The sequence below is a fragment of the Taudactylus pleione genome, unplaced genomic scaffold (genome assembly GCF_031769625.1).
Source record: "Taudactylus pleione unplaced genomic scaffold, aTauple2 ptg000571l, whole genome shotgun sequence".
Lineage (NCBI taxonomy): Eukaryota > Metazoa > Chordata > Amphibia > Anura > Myobatrachidae > Taudactylus > Taudactylus pleione.
Window position 1 is genome coordinate 6,925,864 of NW_028284973.1, and position 22,356 is coordinate 6,948,219.

A 22,356-nucleotide genomic window follows, 5' to 3' on the forward strand; every position below is an offset into this window, starting at 1 on the left:
GTGGGCTGGTTAGGTGTTATTCTAATTCTGGGTTAAAGGTGATTCTAAGGTGGGTTATAGGTCATACACGTAAATGTAAGTAATTCCCTGTATGACAGTGGTAACCTACAGTATAATTATTCTAGATTTTAAAAATATGGCTTAGTCTTTTTTTCTTTTTGGACCAATTGTATATACTAATTTTGTTGTTAGAAATGTGTTTATATCCTATTCAATAAACTGAGATCCCATTTTTACAGTATATTTTAGTGTATCACAATAAAGTCAGGGTGTAGGGTTATATTATTATAATACACCCCGATAATCATGATTTTTCTTGTTTAATACACCTGTGTCAAAATCAATATCAATATATATAAACATATGAACAGCAACGACATTATAATAGGAATCCAATCAGGAAAAATATTAATTGAACATTTAGCTATTATACAAAGTTATTTCCAGCTGCTTTTTATGGTAGCAAAGCCGTGCTTACCCTGTAGTCAGAACCAAGGTGAGAAAATGTTTTATAATCCATTAAAAATAAATTATTTTGCCCTCTTCTAGACTTTTATTGTTAATAAACCTGTCCTTTCTCGGTGGGTAGAAATAATTGGAAAGTGCAGTAACAGGACGCGACTATTCATACAGCTGCAATAAATCACGTGCGCAAAACTTGTTATAGAGAGATTTAAACCCCTTAGCTACACGGGCGCGTTTCACCAACTCTGTCACGGTGGCAGCATTATACCATCATATAACTCTTGCAACCTGCTGCTGTTAGTTTCCTCTTGAATCAAATAAAAGGCAAAAGTAGCATATAAACAATTCAGGAGCAAAATAAACTTTTATTAATTAATCTGTTTAACTTTAAAGTTATAAAAATAATGAAGAAAGAAATAACGAAAACAGAACAACGACTGAATGTCACAAACAGATTTACAACTGGTCTCATTTCCTTTGGTAGACAATTATTATTACTACAGGTACTGTCAGGAGTGCAGAGGGGAGAGCGGGTATTAAATATACAAGCTTGGGCTTGTTGGAGGGGCCCGCAATTAGGGCACGCCCCCCCATCCCGAAAATGAGCGGGCCCGGACCAGCTGTCTCTACGACCCTTGGTCCTGTACTCATGGAAAGATAATTTCTGAATATAAGGTGAATTTTGTCCATTTGAGGAGAGGGGAATTCAGTTATGAAGTCGACATTGACAATGTCGGCATTCATAGCAACATAATGTCCACAATTATGATGTCTACATGGTTGAAATCGACGCCATAAATGCTAACACCTGTAAAATGACAACATGGACAGAATGTCGACATTTGCATTAGCCTTAGACTCACATGAAAAACAGTGTTGACATTCTGACCGTGTCGACATTAAATCGTTGTCGACATGTTGAATTTCAACATGATCAATGTTGATATCATGATGAATTCATTGTTTGATCATTCCATAATACATAGATCGTGTTCCAGTAATAATGAGTGTTTTTATAACAGCAACTAAAATATTTGATCAAACTGGCAACGCCAATGTACGTCTTGCTTTATCACATACATTGTCTACACCTGTATCTACATTGTGATTGCTTGCTCCATATTTTTCTGAATTTATGGAAGACCGATTCGATGACAGAATTTCCATATAATCCATAACAAGCTGCTCTTTAAAACAGAAGGGTCTTTGCATTTTAATGAGAAGAGCTGCAGGGTTTTCTGACATAAATGTACATTGTCGCTGCATTTAATAGAACCTCAGCCACGACATACAATGTGATTTATTAAGTGTCAGTTGGAGAATGAATATAAACATGACATGTAATATTTATTGGCTGCGGACGTAACTGTCCCCCTATGAAACGATTGCTGACGTTGTCACAAATTCATTACACACTTTATTTTCCCCCCGGCAGTATTTCCTTAAATAAATCAACAATCAAGTACAAGTTGAGCGTTTTGGCGCTTGCGTTATCTGCAGGAATCAGCCTTTGCCCAATCAATGAAATGTAGGCAGTATAAAATAATAGTCTATATAGAGTTTATAGATTGATCTATATATTTAGGAGTATGGCACTGTAAACACATATGTGGATAGAAAACAGTAATAGCCACTGGTCTCGAGATTGTTTTATAAACGTGGCCCTGTGGACCTAGCTTGTCCGGGCTGACACAGATCCATCGCTCGCTGCGGATTCCCACCGGCTGTGGGGAATGGAATGTTTATCCATTGAGGATTCTGTGACTGATGGCGCCAGGCAGTGTGTAGACGAACAGCGCAATGAACAGGGCAGTAATAAGCAGGACCAGGGCGATGATGATGTATTTCTTGTAATTTCTCCAGATGAGGTGATACAGACATTTGAACGGATTCACAAACCAGGAAAAGGAAGTGTCTGGCCGGCTGCAAAACAACGATAATATAATCAATCAATAAATAAATATATATATATTGTTTTTGGATTATTTTATGCACTATATACTGTCATTGTAGTACATTTGATGGCGGCTACCATACTATTGGCACTATACTGCTATATAACACAATTTTTGTAGATATCGAACAAGAGTAGCAAACTATGAATTCGGTAATGGATAGATTTATGTGTCTTTAGGAATATCAGTCCTATATAGTAACATGTATTCAGTGAAACCGGCAAGACTTTAGCACACAATTGTAATTTTGGAGGAGATTTATCAAATCTATTAGAGGACAGGTGGAGAAATTGCCCGACTTCAGAAGCAACCAATCAGCTTCTAGCTGTACTATATCTAATAAATTCTATAAAATGACAGCTAGAAGCTGATTGGTTGCCACTTAAGTTGCGCAACTTCTCCACCTGTACTCTAGAAGGTTGATAAATCTCACCCTTTATAACAACTATTTTTGCACAATTTATTCTCGGGTCCATTCAGCAGTTTATTGTCAAGACAGCACAAACAGCACTCCACGGCAAGAAACAGCACTCCACGGCAACGAACAGCACTCCACGGCAACGAACAGCACTCCACGGCAAGAAACAGCACTCCACGGCAAGAAACAGCACTCCACGGCAACAAAGAGCACTCCACGGCAACAAAATTTATTCTCGGGTCCATTCAGCAGTTTATTGTCAAGACAGCACAAACAGCACTCCACGGCAACAAACAGCACTCCACGGCAACAAACAGCTAAAAGAATATAATACATAGGAACTGGGGACCTGTGCAGATAAATATTACAATTTGTACAAAATAATGAGAACATGATTAATAATTACTATACAGCACTAGTTACAGATTTGCAAGCTGTCTTAACTACACAACTTTGTGCCCCATGTTTGGGTCCTCAATAACAGCTGACTTATGTAGTGATGAGCTGGCCGCCAGGGAGCCTTATCCACACAGGACGGCAGGTGAGTCTGTCATCTACCCTGCAGAGATGAAGTCACATACAGCCAATTTACCAGGCACTCAGTGAAGGCTTACTATGTGCCTGAGCAGCTGAATGCCAGAATGCTGTGGCCTTTATTTGCTGCACAGCTCATTACATATGGATGAGAGAAGAAAATGACATTTATAAAATATAAACTAGCATACAAATGTGTCCTCAAAACTAGCTTCAATACACCATACGACGAGAGGCGCCTGGACGAGTTAGTCGCGGCTTGATCACTCAAATTTGCGTCTTAGTCGCAATTGGATGCAAAGAAACCGCTTCACAAGACTGCACTGATTCATTTGATATGTGACACTTGTATATCTGTGTGCGAATGAGTCAAATTGTAACTAAGGGCCTTATTCAATTAAAAACGAAAAGCAGTTTTCTGCTAAAAAGTATCGCCGATTGTGGCTTTTCGCGTGGTCGGAACTTATCTCTGTATCCAATTCCAGACGGTTTTCGCCTCAACGGAAAGTCAATACAATGTAATATGCGAAAAAGATTCGCCTCTGAATAGCATTGGGACAGCCCCGCAAAGGACAACTGTGTCGAAAAAATCCCAGAAAAAACGTAACACTCCAAAAAAGTACTTTAATTTTGGGGGCGACATAGCACAAAGTGGGGGGACAAGCATGAAAACTAGCAAAATAGACTACTTGGGGATCTGCAAGGATTTCGCAGGTGTTTTTATGATTGCAGGTGATTGCAACAGGTGCGCTGTTCACGTTTTGTAAAACATCACTTTAGAGACATAAAAATATGCTAACATCCATTTTCAAGTTCCCAAAATTTGAAAGGACTACTTATTTTCACCCAAAAATACTGCTTAGTGCCTTTCTTCACCACTTGTGCAAAGACGCTAATAGGAAGCTATTGAAACAGCTTAAGTACCCCAAACAGTTTATTAGGGGTATTCGGACACATCTACATTGATCCCCAATGTTACTGCATCTTTTTTGGGAGTTCAGGCCGGTTTCCCCAACTCTGACAGCACTTTCCGCCTGTTCTAAATATGCTGTTTGCCGTTTCTGCGTGGTTTGTAATTGAATATGGCGAATAACTGAGTTTCCGTGTCCAAAACACGCGATGTAGGCGAAAAAGTCGGGCAGGCGGAACTTTTTTGCTAACGCAAAACTAATTGAATAACGCCCTATGACGCAAATTCGACACAAGCCGAGTCGCACAGGACATGGCGCACGGGAAGGGATGTTTTGGTGTTACTGCAGCAATAATGTATTAGGACACATCTCCAGACAGACTTATAGAAGCAGACACTCTGCCCTCAGGCCCTGATTCAGAGCCGGACGCTCTGCCAGAGCGCTCGCTCTGAATCAGGGCCGGTCTTTTTTATTTTAGAACGGCCTCCTGGCCGCTTGCATAGTTGTGGGTGACCACCCACAGCTATAGCGAGCTGCCAGGAAGATGGTCGCGATGGTCAAGACCATCAGGCTTGCGACGAGACCCTTGTGGTAGGGTCTCGTTGCCGCAAGCCCCAGAGAGATTTAGGCTCTAACAGAGCCGAAATCTCTCCCACTGACATCACTTGTGATGTCAGTGGGGCCGCCCCCAAACAGAGGCGTTCACATGGGAACGCCTCTGTTTGGGCAGCCACTCCCCCGGCCTGCCCACCAAAAGGGGGCATGCTGTCACTCAACATCGACAACATGCCCCCTTTGGTACGAGACCCGGAGCAACGGATTGCCCGTCGCTATCCGGGTCTCGCGCATGCACACGACGGAGCCAGCTCCGTCGTGCGAATGTGCCACCATCGACCCGGTTGCGAGTGCTCAGCGCTTGCGATCGGGTCTGAATCAGGCCCTCAGTGTGCAGCCAAAGAAAGGAGTGACAAGTTTCCAATCCTAAGCAGCATTTAAGCCAAGACAGATTCTATAGTCTAAAGCATTCAAATCGTAATATACAGTATGCGTAACCATGATGCAATTCATTGTACCCTTTTCTGCATACACAGGCGCACACCAACTTTATGGAATCGGTATGAATTACCGCCGGACGTAAGCGGCTGCCCGACATGGGTGAAAATCCCGATCGTCCCCAGGTAAGTATTTACTAACCTAACCTCCCCCCCCTAATCCTCCTTAGGGGTGCCAAACCCTAACCCTAATCCCCCCCTCTAAGTGCCTAAACCTAACCCCCCCCTTCCCCGCCGCCTAAACCTAAGTTTCCCCCGGGGGTGCCTAACCCTAACCCTCCTTCCCCTAGCCTAACCCTAACCTCCCGGGGGGAGCCTAACCCTAAGTAACCCCCCGGGAGCTCTAAACCTAACACCTCCCCCCCCCCCGCGGCTGCCCGCAGCAGCGCCCGGCATCACTTCATTTGCGATAGATTTTTACGCCTGTCATTTAACCCTCGCCGGGATAAAGCAGTTGGGAAGCCGGCCGTTAGGATTACATGCGCCGGCTTCCCGACTGCATACCAACTTAATACCAGTAGGATGTGGCATTTGTAGGATTCTTGCACTAACTACATCTCATCCACTTGCATCCTGACCGCCCGCCTCTGTTGCGGTCGTTAGGCTGTGGGTTAACACCCACAGCTCTAACGACCGCTCTGGTGATGGTCGCGATGGTCAGAGACCATCGCGACCATCGGGGCTTACGATGAGACCCTAGGGTAGGGTCTCCCTTGTCGTAAGCCCCGGAGAGCTTCTGGCTCTGTCTGAGCCGGAAGCTCTCCACTGACATCACTAGTGATGTCAGTGGGGCCTCCCCCAAACGGCAGGCGTTCCCATGGGAATGCCCCCGTTTGGGCTGCCACCCCCCCGGCCCGCCTTCCAAACGGGGCGAGCTGTCAATCAACATCGACAGCTCGCCCCCTTTGGATCGAGACCCGCTACGACCAGCGCTGTCGGTCGTAGCGAGTCTCACGCATGCGCACGATGGCGCCGTCGCCGTCGTGCGCATGCTCTGTGGGGGGCCATCGACCCGGTCTGAGCGCATCGGCGCTAACGACCGGGTCTGAATGACCCCCATTGTGTCTATAATGTCAGATTTCCACATTTTTCAAGTTTTACTAAACTTTATTAGTTGATAAATTGCACCTATCAATGTAGTTTATCAACTAAAATCTGTCTGGTTCCCATGAAAATATAACCCCGCCATTACACATCACCCAAACAAGTTGATTGCGAGTCAGACAAAATGGAGTTCATGCACTGAGGGTTCTATTTACTAAGCAGTGTTAGGAGACAGAGTGAAAAGTGATAAGGTGCCAGCCAATCAGCTCCTACCTGCCATGTCACAGGCTGTGTGTGAAAAATGACAGTTAGGAGCTGATTGCCTGGCACCTTATCACTTTTCACTCTGTCACCTAACACTGCTTAGTAACTAGACCCCTGAATGTGCACTTTTTCCCCTACTGCGCAGGCATGTTTGGCCGACATTGTGCTTTGAGCATGCATCAAATAAGCAGTCCGAGTCGCATGCGTACTCCGACTGTGTGTGTGTTTACAAGTGATAACAGGTTAGCGTGAAGTGGGCGGCAACTAAGCGAGCAGTAAAGCTCATTTCTATAGGAAATTCATGGGTGCCTTCTGGGCGTGTAATAAAATGTCGCTGCGGCTTTGTATCAGCCGCACAGTAATCCGACTCCTTTTCAGATGAATCATTTACACCAAGCTTGGGGCTGGCGGAGATTCGGATACTAATGATGATGGGTGCTAACACAGTAGCCGGGCTAGGCTTAGCGCTCTCAGTCACACAAACTTCCGCCACACCAAGGTGGATTTTACAATATTAAAGAAAGTACAAATTAGGGGTGAGCGGGTTCGGATTTCTGAAATCCGAACCCCCCCCGATCCGAGGCCGATCCGAGTCAGGCTTGACTTTTCCCGCCTGACTTGGATGTGAAATCGAGGCAAAACGTCATCATCCCGCCTTCCGGGTCTCGCGGGTTTTGGATCCTATATAAGGTACCTGCGTCGGCGCCATTTTCTCACTCGGCTGTGGACAGTGAAGAGGGAGGGTGGGAGTAAGGGCTGGCTGGGCTGTGTAGTGTTGTGCTGTGCTGCTGTTGTCCATAGGTTCTGTGTCCACTACTTCAAAGTCCATAGGGGCTGGCTGGACTGTGTTGTGCAGTCAGTTGTCCATAGGGGCTGTGTCCACTCCAAAGTCCTGTGCAGTGTCCCAGTCCTAAAGGGTGCTGTAGTGTTGTCCATGGGGTGCTCTGTCCATCAGGGGTGCTCCCCCAAGTGCAAAAAATATAAATATTTTTTCTGTGTTTGTGAATTGTGTGCGCAGTAGCCGCACGTGCATCAACAAAGTAGCGCCAAGTGTGCGCCTGTGTCATAAGTAAAGGGCCGGCTGGCTCGTCCATTAAAGGGTGCTGTAACCCCCAAAGTGCACTCCAAATAATTATAATATATATTTTTTTCTGTGTTTGTGAATTGTGTACGCAGTAGCCGCCTGTGCATCAATAAAAGTAGCACCAAGCGTGCGCCTGTGTCATAAGTAAAGGGCCGGCTGGATTGACCGTTAAAAGGTGATGTAACCCCCAAAGTGCACTCCAAACAAAATAATAAAAATATTTTCTGTGTTTGTGAATTGTGTGCACTGTGGCTGCACGTGCATCAACAAAGGAGCAGTGCCAAGCGTGCGCCTGTGTCATAAGTAAAAGGCCGGCTGGCTCATCTGTTAAAGGGTGGTGTAACCCCCAAAGTGCACTCCAAACAAAATAAAAAATTATTTTCTGTGTTTGTGAATTGTGTGCACTGTGGCTGCACGTGCATCAACAAAGGAGCAGCGCCAAGCGTGCGCCTGTGTCCCATAAGTAAAGGGCCAGCTGGCTTGTCCATTAAAGGGTGCTGTAACCCCCAAAGTGCACTCCAAACAAAATAAAAAATTATTTTCTGTGTTTGTGAATTGTGTGCACTGTGGCTGCACGTGCATCAACAAAGGAGCAGCGCCAAGCGTGCGCCTGTGTCCCATAAGTAAAGGTCCAGCTGGATTGTCCATTAAAGGGTGCTGTAACCCCCAAAGTGCACTCCAAAAAAAATTAAAAAAAAATTTTTTTTGTGTTTGTAAATTGTGTGCGTAGTAGCCGCACGTGCATCAACAAAGTAGCGCCAAGTGTGCACCTGTGTCATAAGTAAAGGGCCTCCTGGCTCGTCTGTTGAAGGGTGGTGTAACTCCCAAAGTGCACTCCAAACAAAATAAAAAAATATTTCCTGTGTTTGTGAATTGTGTGCACAGTACGTGCATCCTCAAAGCAGCAGCGCCAAGCGTGCATTTGTGTGTTAAAGCATGGTGTAACTCCACAAAAAATAAAAAATTATTTTTTTTCTGTCTTTGTGAATTGTGTGGGCTGTAGCTGCACGTGCATCAACAAAGGAGCAGCGCCAAGTGTGCGCCTGTGTCCCATAAGTAAAGAGCCAGCTGGCTCATTTCTTAAAGGGTGGTGTAACCCACAAAGTGCGCTAGTCTCCAACAAAAAAAAAAAATATTTTCTGTGTTTGTGTGCGCCTTAGCCGCACGTATATATCAATATAACATAAATGGAGGACCAAACTTTCTCCGATAAAAATAAAATAGGGAAAGATCAAGAACCACTTCCTCCTAGTGCTGAAGCTGCTGCCACTAATCATGACATAGACGATAACATGCCATCAACGTCGTCTGCCAAGGCCGATGCCCAATGTCATAGTAGAGGGCACATACAATCCCAAATGACAAAGTTCAGGAAAATGACCTTAAAAAAAACATTTAAATCATCTGAGGAGAAACGTAAACTTGCCAATATGCCATTTACGACACGGAGTGGCAAGGAACGGCTAAGGTCTTTCCCTATGTTCATGACTAGTGGTTCAGCTTCACATGACGATGGACGCCCTCCTCCCGCTAAAAAAATCAAACGAGTTAAGCTGGCAAAAGCACAGCAAAGAACTGTGCGTTCTAAGAAGATATCACAAATCCCCAAGGAGAGTCCAAGTGTGGTGGCGGTTGCCATGCCTGACCTTCCCAGCACTGGACGGGAAGAGGTGGCTCTTTCCACCATTTGCACACCCCCTGCAAGTGCTGAAAGGGGCACCCACAGTCCACTTGCTGATATGCAAATTGAAGATGTCACTGTTGATGTACAACAGGATGAGGATACTGGTGTAGCTGGCACTGAGGAGGAAGTTGGCGAGGAGGATTCTGATGGTGATGTGGTTTGTTTAAATCAGGCTCCGGGGGAGACAGTTGTTCTCAGTGGAATGAAAAAGCCCATCACAGTCATGCCTGGGCAGAAGACCAAACATTCCACCTCTTTGGTCTGGCAATATTTCTATCCAAATCCGGACAACAACTGTCTTGCCATATGTACCATATGTAAAGGTGAAATAAGTAGGGGTAGGGACGTTAACCACCTAGGAACATCCTCCCTTATATGGCACCTGCAGCGCGTTCATAAAAATTTACTGTCAAGTTCAGAAACTTTGGCTAAGACCGTAAGCAGTCCAGGGACACCTAAAATCCCGTTGTCCTGTTGTATCCAAGTGCCTGCAAACCACACCGTCAACTCCCTCCTCGTCAATTTCCTCCTTAGTCAGGATCGGAAGTAGTCCTGCAGGCCATGACTGACTGCTGCACTGGCATGACTGACTCTCCTATCAGGGATTCCTCCGGAGGATCCTGCATTGCTATGCCTACTGCTGCTACTGTTGCTGCTGCTGGGAGTTCATCATCCCAGAGAGGAAGTAGGAACACCACTACTTTTACTAAACAACTGACCCTCCAACAGTCCTTAGCGAGGAGGATGAAGTATGACAGCAGTCATCCTGAAGCAAAATGTATAACTGTGGCCTTGACTGCTATGTTGGTGTTAGACGTTCGTCCGGTATCCGCCATTAGTGCAGTGGGATTTAGACAATTGATGGAGGTAGTGTGTCCCCGGTTCCAAATCCCATCTAGATTCCACATTACTAGGCAGGCGATTCCGAGACTGTACAGAAACATCAGAAAAAGTGTCCTCAGTGTTCTGAACAATGCGGTTGTACCCAATGTCCACTTAACCATGGACATGTGGACAAGTGGAACAGGGCAGACTAAGGACTATATGACTGTGACAGCCCACTGGGTAGATGTATCACCTTACGCAGCAACAACAACAGCGTCACCAGTAGCAGCATCTCAGAAACGCCAGCTCGTTCCAAGGCAGGCTACGCAGTGTATCACCGGTTTCAGTAAGAGGCACACCGCCGACAACCTCTTAGAGAAACTGAGGGAAATCATTGCCCAGTGGCTTACCCCACTTAGACTCTCCTGGGGATTTGTAATATCTGACAACGCCACCAATATTGTGTGGGCATTACATCTGGGCAAATTCCAGCACGTCCCATGTTTTGCTCACACAAACTTGGTGGTGCAGAATTTTCTGAAAAGCGACAGGGGCGTGCAGGAGACGCTTTGGGTGGCCCGAAAAATTTCTGGCCACTTTCACCATTCAGCGACTGCGTGCCGAAGACTGGAGCGCCAGCAAACACTCTTGAACCTGCCCCGCCATCACCTGAAGCAAGAGGTTGTGACACGGTGGAACTCAACCCTCTATATGCTTCAGAGGAAGGAGGTGCAGCAAAAGGCCATTCAAGCCTATACATCCACCTATGACATAGGCAAAGGAGGGGGTATGCACCTGACTCAAGCGCAGTGGAGAATGATTTCCGTGTTGTGCAAGGTTCTCCAGCCCTTCGAACTTGCCACACGTGAAGTCAGTTCAGACACTGCCAACTTGAGTTAGGTCATTCCCGTCATCAGGCTATTGCAGAAGCAGCTGGAGAAAGTGAAGGAGGAGCTAAGACGAAGCGATTCTGCTCAGCATGTGGGACTTGTGGATGAAGCCCTTCATTCGCTTTGCCAGGATTCCAGGGTGGCCAATCTGTTGAAATCAGACCACTACATTTTGGCCACCGTGCTCGATCCTAGGTTTAAAGCCTATGTGGTGTCTCTCTTTCCGGCCGACACAAGCCTGCAGAGGTGCAAAGACCTGCTGGTGAAAACACTGTCAGCTGAAGCGGAACGTGACACGTCAACAGCTCCTTCTTCATTTTCTCCCGCAACTGGGGCTGCCAGAAAAAAACTTAGGTATCCTAAGCAACCCGCTAGTGCTGATGCAGGGCAGGCAGGACCAAGTTTGGACATCTGGTCCGGACTGAAGAACCTGGCAACAATTTCTGACATGACTACTGTCACTGCATATGATACTGTCACCACTGACAGAATGGTGGAGGATTACATCGGTGACGGCATCCAAGTAGGTATGTCAGACAGTCCGTACCTGTACTGGCAGGAAAAAGAGGCAATTTGTAGGCCCCTGTATAAACTGGCTCTATTTTACCTGAGTTACCCCCCCTCCAGTGTGTACTCCGAAAGAGTGTTTAGTGCAGCCGGGAACCTTGTCAGCGAAAGGCGTAGGAGGTTGCTTCCACAAAATGATGATGTTCATAAAAATGAATTATCAACTCTTCCAGGGAGACCAGCCTCCAGAACGTACAGAGGGACCTGTGGTGGTGGATTCCAGCAGGGACGAATTAATACTCTGTGAGGATGTACACAACACTGAAGAGGGTGAGGAATCGGTGGATGAGGACGACATCTTGCCTCCGTAGAGCCAGTTTGTGCATGGACAGATTAATTGCCAGCTTGTTTTGAGGGGGCCCAAACGAGCCAATAATTTCAGCCACAGTCGTGTGGCAGACCCTGGCGCTGAAATGATTGGTTTGTAAAAAGGGTGCATGTCCTGTTTATTCAACATAAGGGTGGGTGGGAGGGCCCAAGGACAATTCCATCTTGCACCTCTTTTTTTTCTTTGCATTATGTACTGTTTGGGGCCTAGTTTTTCAAACTGCCATCCTGTCTACCACTGCAGTGTCACTCCTAGATGGGCCACATGTTTGTGCCATCCACTCGTGTCGCTTAACATAGTCATCCAGCTACCTCGGTGCAACCTTTTGGACATAAAAACACTATTGTGAGGTGTTCAGAATAGACTGGAAATGAGTGGAAATTAAGGTTATTGAGGTTAATAATAGCATAGGAGCAGAAAAACCCACAGATTCTGTGATTTTAGCTTTTTTTATGCTTTTTTCAAAAAAATACAGATCCAAAACACAAAACCCAGAACCCAAAACACGGAAGGGTGTTTTGGCAAAAACAATCCAGATCCAAAACACGAAGAAAGATCCAGATCCAAAACCAAAACACGAAAAGTGGCCGGTGCACACCCCTAGTACAAAGTCGCAGCTGCACGGAAAAACAATCACGGCTGCTTCTGTCTCAGGATGTGCCCTAAGATGCACAATTTCCAACCCTAGAAGCTCATGTAGAAATCTCATTTGTTTACAAGTCAGCTTTGCGGAGAAATCCAACTCTGCGCATGTTCCGGAGGAGGATCACACACAACTAAAAGGCCATAATTACCAACTGTTATTCATTGCCCTCTGGGAGTGTCAGGAGGGGGCGTGATTCTACAAGTTGGGTCATATCCCACAAGATCAGCTCCCTCATCGCCATGGAGCATCTATAATGGGTGCAGGGTGTAGAGTGAACACGGGCCCCTGTGTACAAGGTGGCCCACACCGCATTCATTACATTTACTTCTCCGGGGTGCAGGGGGGCTTGCAAAGACTGCACACAAACCCCTACTATGTTACACCACCCCTGCTCATTGGCTGCTGCTGTGACCATTTCGATAATCTGATTGGCTAATAAACAGGGCCCACGCGGAGATACAGGGGACGGAGACTGAATACAATAAGCTGCTCAGACAATAGTCAAGCACACCTACAGTATACATCACGGGCTCTATTTACTACAATCCACATTTGTAATGCAGATTGTAATGTGATATTACCGAGTGAAGTTGCATTGCGAATTCAGGCAATATCACAGGGATTTACTACTAATCCTTTGCAGGGACAGAGCTTGCGAGAGAGCTCTGTCCCTGCGAATCCCATCCACACACTAGTCACGGTATTTTTGCAAAAGAATACCATGACTAGTGCCCGGTGCATGCGCCGACTGGCAGCCACTGCTACCCCCTCGGCGCTAAGTCCCGCCCCGCCATTCAGCCCCGCCCCCCGTGATCGCGGACCCCCCCATGACCCCCCTTCCCTCCTCGCGACCCCCCCCCTCTCCCTTAATTACACTTATCTGCATGATTTGGGCTCTGGTGATGTCTTCCATGTCCTCCGGTCAGGAGATATCCCATACTGCACTGGGAACCGATCACCTGATGACCGGGCCGCAGTGCAGCATGGTAGACCAGCTGACCGGAGGGGAGACATCACCGAAGCCCCGACCACCGGTCCCTGGAGTCAGGTAAGTTAATTTTTTTTTACTTTATTTTTTTACACTGTATCAGCTTGTGGTCAGCTTAGACCACACAGCCGATTATTGGGGCCGGCTCCGGGCTCTGCTCTCCCCGTTAGAGCCAGGCAAGAGTCCGGTAACCGGGGGAGACCCTGGATAACGCCACCTTCAGGTGGCGTTATTATCACAGGGCTTTCTCCGGTATTTTTAATTTTTTTTTATTTTTAGTAACTTTGGTCGGATCACATTTCCCATACAATTATGGGAAATGCGATCTGCTTAGTAAAAATAAGTGATACTTAGGGGTTGGAGTAGACTTTTACGAATTCTACTCCAATTGCCCTGTAGTAACTTTAGGTGAAACTAAAATAATGTGAAAAGGGTGTGAAAACACCCTTTTTCACTTTATTATAGTAAAAATATTGTTAATAAATAGAGCCTATAGTACTACTTTCTCTTTCAACTAAATCATTCTATAAAACATTCTATATTTTATGGTAGAGAGCAAATTGGAATTAATAAGAACCTACAAAATAAACACAATAACATAACAAATTCAATATGTTCTAAGGAGTAAGAACTATGAATAAATCAGCAGCTCTAAATTAGATTGTGATTTTAGCTGCTCACAACCGGAAAATAATGTTCTACTTAATTACAACTTTACCTCTATGGAAATAAATTAAAAAGCCCAAATTCCTGCTGTTTTTATTGTCACCACTGATATCATTGTGTGTCTTACAGACATCCCCTGGGGGAAATATGTGATGTGTTATCTGTTCTACATATTGCTTTCTTCTATTTATTTTGTTGTTGGTTTTTGTTATTTGCATCTGGAAATTAGTAACAGCAATGTGTTAATGATATTTAACATATTCCCGTTGAATTTTATTCAACCTGCAGCCAGGCGCAGGCGCTTGTAGAATAGGAAAGGATAGAGGAAAGAAACAGTTTTAAAAAAAAGAACGAGGATTTTCTGCAGAACAGCAAAAAAATATATAATTTTCTTTATATTTGTAATCACATCAGCTTCAGGTCTTTATCTGTTCATCTTTCATGTGTAGTTTTGGGAAGTTTTGTGTTCTTTCATATTGTGCATTTCTTTATTAAAGAGAACCACACTGCTCATCCAGGGCCGTAACTAGGGTAGTGCCACCAGTGCCATGGCACAGGGCATCGCAGGGCAGGGGGCGCTGTTTGGGCTTGTCAATTTTCCTGTTTATTATCATTCTCACTAGTTGCTTCCTCTTCTTTTATCCCCAGCATCCCCTGGCCTCCCCTATCTCTTCCCTGGCCCTTCCCCATGAGGCCATGGCCCTTTTTCAGGTACATTATCTTAAGTCCCTATTTAAAAATGGAGGGAGGGGGCGCTAATGCTCTCTCTGGTACAGTGCACCAAAAAGTCCAGTTACGGCTCTGTGCTCGTCAGCTGACTGTGGGCGTGATTCAGAAGTGGGCGCTAATTTTTTTTGGATTCACTGGTGCAAAAATATGCAAATCCTAGTCTCAGCCTTCCCCTGCTGTAACTGCGACCGTCGGAGATTGCAAGCCCCTGAGACGCCCAGCTTTGAAATCCGCAGGAGAACTCAAACACTCCACCATTGGCTCACCGTTGCGATGACCATTGACAATGATGATACCTCATGGCTGACACAGTGTCTCCTCTCAACTTTCTCTAATCAAGGCCTCTATGGCTGTGGCCTGCGCTTTAGAACGCAGTCTGACAGGCCCCTGACACTCCCATAACATGCGCCTTTCTATTGCGTTCACTTCAGACCACCTACCAGTCAACAGCCAGGAACACCCATGGCTCTCCACCGCCAGCCCTATTACAAGCGACTCTATTCGCAACAGCGGTCTCTGTGTACGCTCAATGGTACGCATACGCCGTAGGAGTTAATCTAACTTTTCGCACATGTGCGGTAGCAAAAAAATAAAAAGTTGCAACATTAATGCATAGAAGTTGACCATAGCAGGCGCCCAATTAGCTTCTACCTATCATTTTAGAGTATCTACTAAATGCTAGCTAGAAGCTGATTGGTTGCTATGGGGCAACTTCTCCACTTGTCCTCAATCCTTATCTCCACTCTTTAAAAAGTTTAGTACATTTGTGTAGGACAGAGGTTCCCAAACGGGGTCCTTAAGACACCCCAACAGTTCAGGGTTTAGATATATTTATGGTTGAGCACAGGTGGGTAAATCAAATTGACTGAGGTACTAATTAGGTCACCTGTGGTCCAGCAAGGATATCCTTAAAACTTGGACTGTTAGGGTGCCTTGAGGACCAAGTTTGGGAACCTCTGGTGTATGGTATAACAACAGAAAGAGTGCTGATTACTTTGTTTTTGGGGTTTCTATGTCTGCTATCAAGGGGAAGGGAATGGCAAATGCTGCTACCAGGGCTCTACAGCATCCTGGGTGCAGCCCAAGCTCATGTGATATCACCACATCTTGTGCACGTGAAATGTGGTCTGGAGCAGGAAGCTGGGCACTGGCCGCATCCTAAAGTCTCTCCTGGGGCCACTGGTGATTTGCCTTTGCTGGCTGGGTCAATTGCAAATCTCCCAAGTAAAGCACTCTAATACAGATTTGGTCAAAGCGGACCTTTGCTAGCCATCCCCCATACACGCTAATGCAATGGGTATTTGATGAATATGGTAATAATAATATTACTGCGGGGGTGACTTACTGCTGTGGATATCAGCCAGCTGAACTATTTAAACTTCATAAACAAAGTACAATTTAGAGCAGCCGTTCTGTGTAGTGAGGCAGCGTTGTGTCAGAGTGATGAAGTGGGGAGAGATCCCTTCAGATTACAGAGATTTCGTTTCCTCCGCTAAGTCTGGAATTTAATTTTTTTAGCGCTTTGCCGATTTGTCATGTCAGCAAGCAGGATGTTTCTTTGAAATGAAGAAAACGAAAAACCCGAAGGCATCTTTCTCTTTCATTGTCATTTTAATCTGTTTATTTCTCATCTGAAGCAAGGAGTTTTAGTCAACAGTCTATCAATATGACGGGAAAAAAACAGGTAACAAATATAATGACAGAGGTCCAGAAAGATGATGCTCGTCATATAAGATGTGGGTTTTTTTTTGTATAATTTTATCTACAAAATCTCTGTAATTACCATCAAAATTTAAATTATACTTTAGATTCTTCTATGACTGTAGATTTGATAAAATGAGGTTTTAAAACAAAATTGTAGGACTACTGTTGGTCATAGCTACGGAGTATTTAGGACTTCCCTCCAGGAGATCTCAGAGTGGAGGCCTGAGGTACACCTGTGGGGGAAAGTCGGGAGGTGGGTGTGAGATGCAACCAATTGCGACTTCATGGCCTCGCCCACTTCACTGCAGTCTCCCAGTAACTCTGTATGCTGCTGGCGCATAAGCATGAGATGCTCAGCAAATTATACACAGTATAATATACTATCAATTACTCTCTGGATTATAGGGACATTAGAAGGAGGCTTGCCAACTCTCTGGCTGCCCCTTCCGGGAAGGGAGCAGCTAGAACGGCTTGACAGGGGGGCGTGGCCAGAACAAGGAGGCGGGATGGTCAGACTACGCGTATTTTTTGGGGGGCCTCGCGAGCACATCATTTGAAACCCCCGCAGCGGGGGGGGGGTGATGCGACTCATGCTGGATCGCGTCATTTTGGCCCCGCCCCTTGATTCACAATGCCTGTAATATCGGCATTGTGTAGCGAGGGCGGGGCCAAAATGACGCGATCCAGCATGAGTCGCATCACCCCCCCCCGCGCTGCGGGGGTTTCAAAGGTAATTGCAGGGGGCAGGGCCGCAACTAGGGGGGGGCTAGAGGTGCACGTGCACCGGGTGGGTATTGCGGGGGGGTGAAAAATCTGTCTCGGTCCTCTGAAAATGGCCGCCGCCAAAGAGGAGACAAATGCTAGAGGTCCTTACTGGACCTCTAGTGTCTGTCTCCTCCTTGGCGGCGGCCATTTTTGGATGGCCGTTTTCAGCAGATTCCATGCGGACTGAAAACGGCCATCCAAAAATGTCCGCCGCCAAAGAAGAGACAGATGCTAGAGGTACTACTGGACCTCTAGTGTCTGTTAGCAGAGCGCAATGCGCACAGCGTTCCCGGAAGTGCCGGGAACGCTGGCGCTGCAGGGAGAGGATGCCGAGAGCTGCATCTTCTCCCTTCAAACCCCCATGGAAACGAGCATAAACCCCATGGCAACGAGCATGTAACTCCTGGCAACGAGCATGAAACCCCTGGCAACGAGCATGGAACCCCTGGTAACAAGCATGAAATCCCCTGGCAACGAGCATAAACCCCATGGCAACGAGCATGTAACTCCTGGCAACGAGCATGAAACCCCATGGCAACGAGCATGTAACCCCTGGTAACAAGCATAAATATCCTGACAATAAGCATGAAACCCCCTGGCAACAAGCATGTAACCCCTGGCAACAGGCATGAAACCCCATGGCAACGAGCATGAAACCCCATGGCAACGAGCATGAAACCCCTGGCAACGAGCATAAACCCCCTGGCAACGAGCAGGTAATTTTAAAGTAATTAGAAGCATTACTGTGGGGAATAAAATGGTGTCGGGCAAATATGCAAGTGGCACTTTGGTAATAGGCATTGCAGTGTGTGGCATAATGTGTAATGGGCATTATGATGTGTGGAATAATGTAAGTCACTATACCAGGGATGTCTGAGTAGTGCACTGCCTTATCGAGGAGCAAGGACAAAATCCAGGTACGGGAAGGGAGGGGGCGCAAAATTGCTGCCTTGCACTGGGTGACAGATATCCTAGTTTCAGCCCTGCGGAGGGGGATAGGAGTAGTGGGCGGCAGCCGTGAGGATTGACCATACAGATGTGTCCTCATATATTCTGGCTTCAGTTGCGCCAAACAGCCCATCCTGGCGTGCCACCTCCCGAGAGACTCGGCTGCGCTGAGCGTCTTTCTCACGGACAATGTACGTCTTATTTGCATAAATAAAACAACTGGGAGAGAAATAACTGCTCTGCCGGATGACATTGATCAATCTGATGTGTGAGATTTGTACATCTGTGTGCCAATTAGTCTGAAACTGTACACGAAGTGCGGCTACCCCAGCGTTTTCTTGTGCCAAGTTTAAAACCAATTCCTGCGCGGTTGAAGTGGCCGCCCAGCATCTCTAGTACACGGTGAGTGGTGTTTTCGCTGCATCTTTTAAGCAAATAAGATGCAAAATTTAAAGAATAAGACGGTACGCTGCACCACTCGGAGGGTCTTGGTCTCGCCAGTCGTCTCGTGCCAGAAGGCGTATAGACGATAGGTGTATGAGGACACTCCTGTATATGACATGATAAAATATCTTTGTATTTTTAATTTACTTGAAATATACATTTCTTAAAATTCAGCTTTAGGGACATCTATTTCTAACTACATTTTAAATAGAAACATAAGACCTAGGGGTAAATGTACTACAGTGAGAGTTTTAGAAATGATGTTACCCATAGCAACCAATCAGATTCTACTTAACATTTAACTAGCACCTTCTAGAAGATAATAGCTAGAATCTGATTGGTTGCTATGGGCAACATCACTTCTAAAACTCACTTCTAAAAACTCTCACTTAGTGTATTAGGGGCCTATTCATCAACACTAAAATAAAGTTTTAAGGACATTTTCCTTAATTACCGTTATTTTAGTATTCATGAAGACACTTAACACAGGAGATAGCATTGATATCTCCTGGTTAAGTCCGCCTGCGTTAATTTACACACCCATACATTAGTACATTAGTATGGGGATATTGATATTAGGCTATTCATCAATTTCTGAAAATTATGTTTTTTCGGAATTTGATGGAGTTACCATATGCCACTGTCAGGTGGCGTATAGCAGGTTACGCTTACCTGCTTTCAGCTGGGCAGATCCTCCGTCGGCTCCCTTCCTCACTCTGGTCACTTTTCAGGCTCCGTCTGCTGTGCTGACACTGTGTTCTCCCGGCAGAACAAAGTAAAGTTTAGAAAATATATTTTTTTTTTTCTAAACTTTACTGTGTTCTGCCAAGAGAACACAGTGTCAGCACAGCAGACGGGGCCTGAGGCGGCTGCAGCGGCAAGGTAAGTGGGGGACAGGGGGGAGGTGAGCAGAGGGGGGGAGGAGGAGGGGGGGACACAGAATTACCGCAGCTGGAGGCAGTGCTGCGCATGCACTGCTTTAACGGATGTAACAGCGCATGCGCAGCACTGATTACAGCTGCAGTAAGTTAGTGTAGAGAGGGGAAAGTATCTATTTCCCGAAAAACTTGTCATTGCAAAAATGACAGCTTTTTGGAATAGATAGTTATGGAGAGGTGGAATGATGAATTCCTCTGGTAATTAGGTAGAACTCCATGCGAGATCTAATCCTAATTACCTCTAGGGAAATTTTAGTTATTATGAATAGGCCCCATGGACTCTTCTCAGTGTATCCTAGTTGGCTCCTGCAGCTTATGTATCCAGGCATACCTTACACACGGCAGGCGGCGTACCTTACACATGACAGGCCTACCTTACACACGGCAGGCAGGGGTACCTTACACACGCCAGGCAGGGGTACCTTAAACATGGCAGGCAGAGGTGCCTTACACACGACAGGCAAAGGTGCCTTACACACGACAGGCAGGGGTACCTTACGCACGCCAGGCAGGGGTACCTTAAACATTAAACCTCTATGTATTGCAAAATTTTATTGCATAATGTATTGTGTGTGATTGGTAGTGTTGGAGTTGTGCACTTGTACTTTCTTTTCTTGTGTTTGCAACAATAGTCTCCACAGGTAGCACCTCCCATTATATATTCAGGGTGTGCAGTCTAGGGCCCCCCCTTTCTATATAATCTATTTAGTGTGCTCCCATGCACACATGAAGGTTTGAGACACCTTCAGCCTAGATTAGCACCCCTCCCCCATTGGTTTTAAGCAGGGATTCTGGCATTTTGACTGCACCTTAGTACAAGGCACAATCCTAGGTAAGTCCTGAAAAATGTTATACTGCAGTGCAGCTATGGGTTTACTTTTGGGGCATGGGTCCCCTGGATTGCTTTGGTTTGGCTGCTTCAAGGCATCGCATTATATACACATTTTCCTTTTTGCACTTTTAGCACCTTTATTGTTTGTTTAATATATATGTATTTTTCACCTTCTTATATATGCAGCAGTAGCTGCTCTTATATATCTATCACTTTCATACACTTCACCTTCTCTCATTAGAGTGATGGCCTGGGGTGGCTCAGCTGGGCCTGTTTGGGGGTGTCCTGTGCTCTGGATTTCAACCCCAGTAGGTTAGGGACCTACCATCATAGGTTACCTGGGGGCGGTGGGTAGGCCCATAACCATGGCCATGATTATGCTAAAACCTCTATGTATTGCAAAATTTTATTGCATAATGTATTGTGTGTGATTGGTAGTGTTGGAGTTGTGCACTTGTACTTTCTTTTCTTGTGTTTGCAACAATAGTCTCCACAGGTAGCACCTCCCATTATATATTCAGGGTGTGCAGTCTAGGACCCCCCCTTTCTATAGTACCTTAAACATGGCAGGCAGAGGTGCCTTACACACGACAGGCAGGGGTACCTTACACACGACAGGCAGGGGTACCTTACACACGACAGGCATAAGTTACACACGGCAGGCAGGGGTACCTTACACAAGACAGGCGTACCTTACTCGCGGCAGGTGGCGTACCTTACACACGACATGCATACCTTACACACAGCATGGGTACCTTACATACGGCAGGCGGCGTACCTTACACAAGGCAGGTGTACCTTACACACACCTTACACACGGCAAGCGTACCATACACACGACAGGCCTACCTTACACACGGCAGGAGTACCTTACACACGGCAGGGGTACCTTACATACGGCAGGCCTACCTAACACACGGCAGGGGTACCTTACACACGGCAGGGGTACATTACATGGTCAGAATGTTCACACAACTATAATGTCAACATAATGAACAGGTCGATGGAGGCTGGTGGTGGTTCTTTAATGGTGTAGGGTGTGTTGACGTGTCATGGGTTGGGTCCGCTGGTCCACCTGTACACGTCATTGACCGGTAACCGTTACGTTGCATTGCTTGATGACCGTTTGCAGAACTTCATGGACTTCATATGTCCCCACAACAGTCTAATATTCCAGCAGGACAATGAACCGTGTCATCAGGCCGAAGTTGTCCAGAATTGGTTAGAGGAGCATTCTGGAGAGTTCCAAATAACGTGGTGACCACCGCATTCGCCCGACATGAACCCAATCAAGCATTTATGGGACGTGGTGGTCGATCCATAAGCACCCAAGATCCTGCACCTACAAATGTCAGGGAGCTGTGGGAAGCTATCCAGGCGGAATGGGTCAGCATCTCTACAGAGGTCTTCAGTCCACTTGTGGAATCAGTGCTACGTCAAGTTGCTGCCTTTCGCCGGACTAGAGGGGGACCTACATGATACTAGGCATCTATCCCATGACTTTTGGCACAGTGTACAAACTGTATAATAATAGTACCCGGGGTCAGACCCAACCCAATGCTTGTATGCTACTCTGCCACCCTGCTAGCCCCGCCATAGTCACTGTGTAGTATCTGGCTGAGGCTTTGTCTCTATTACAGATTTGCTCCATGCATTCTCTTTGCAGTTTACATCT

General features: G+C 46.1%; 1 protein-coding gene across 1 annotated transcript in view; it reads right to left on the bottom strand.

Moving 5' to 3' along the window:
• Positions 1–2,207: 2,207 nt before the first annotated feature.
• FER1L6 (fer-1 like family member 6) overlaps positions 2,208–22,356 on the bottom strand; it is a 157,816-nt gene continuing 137,667 nt past the window's right edge. The window contains exon 42 of the mRNA XM_088453129.1: positions 2,208–2,388. Within this exon, the coding sequence (XP_088309255.1) occupies positions 2,208–2,388 (181 nt within the window). The remainder of the gene's footprint in view (positions 2,389–22,356) is intronic.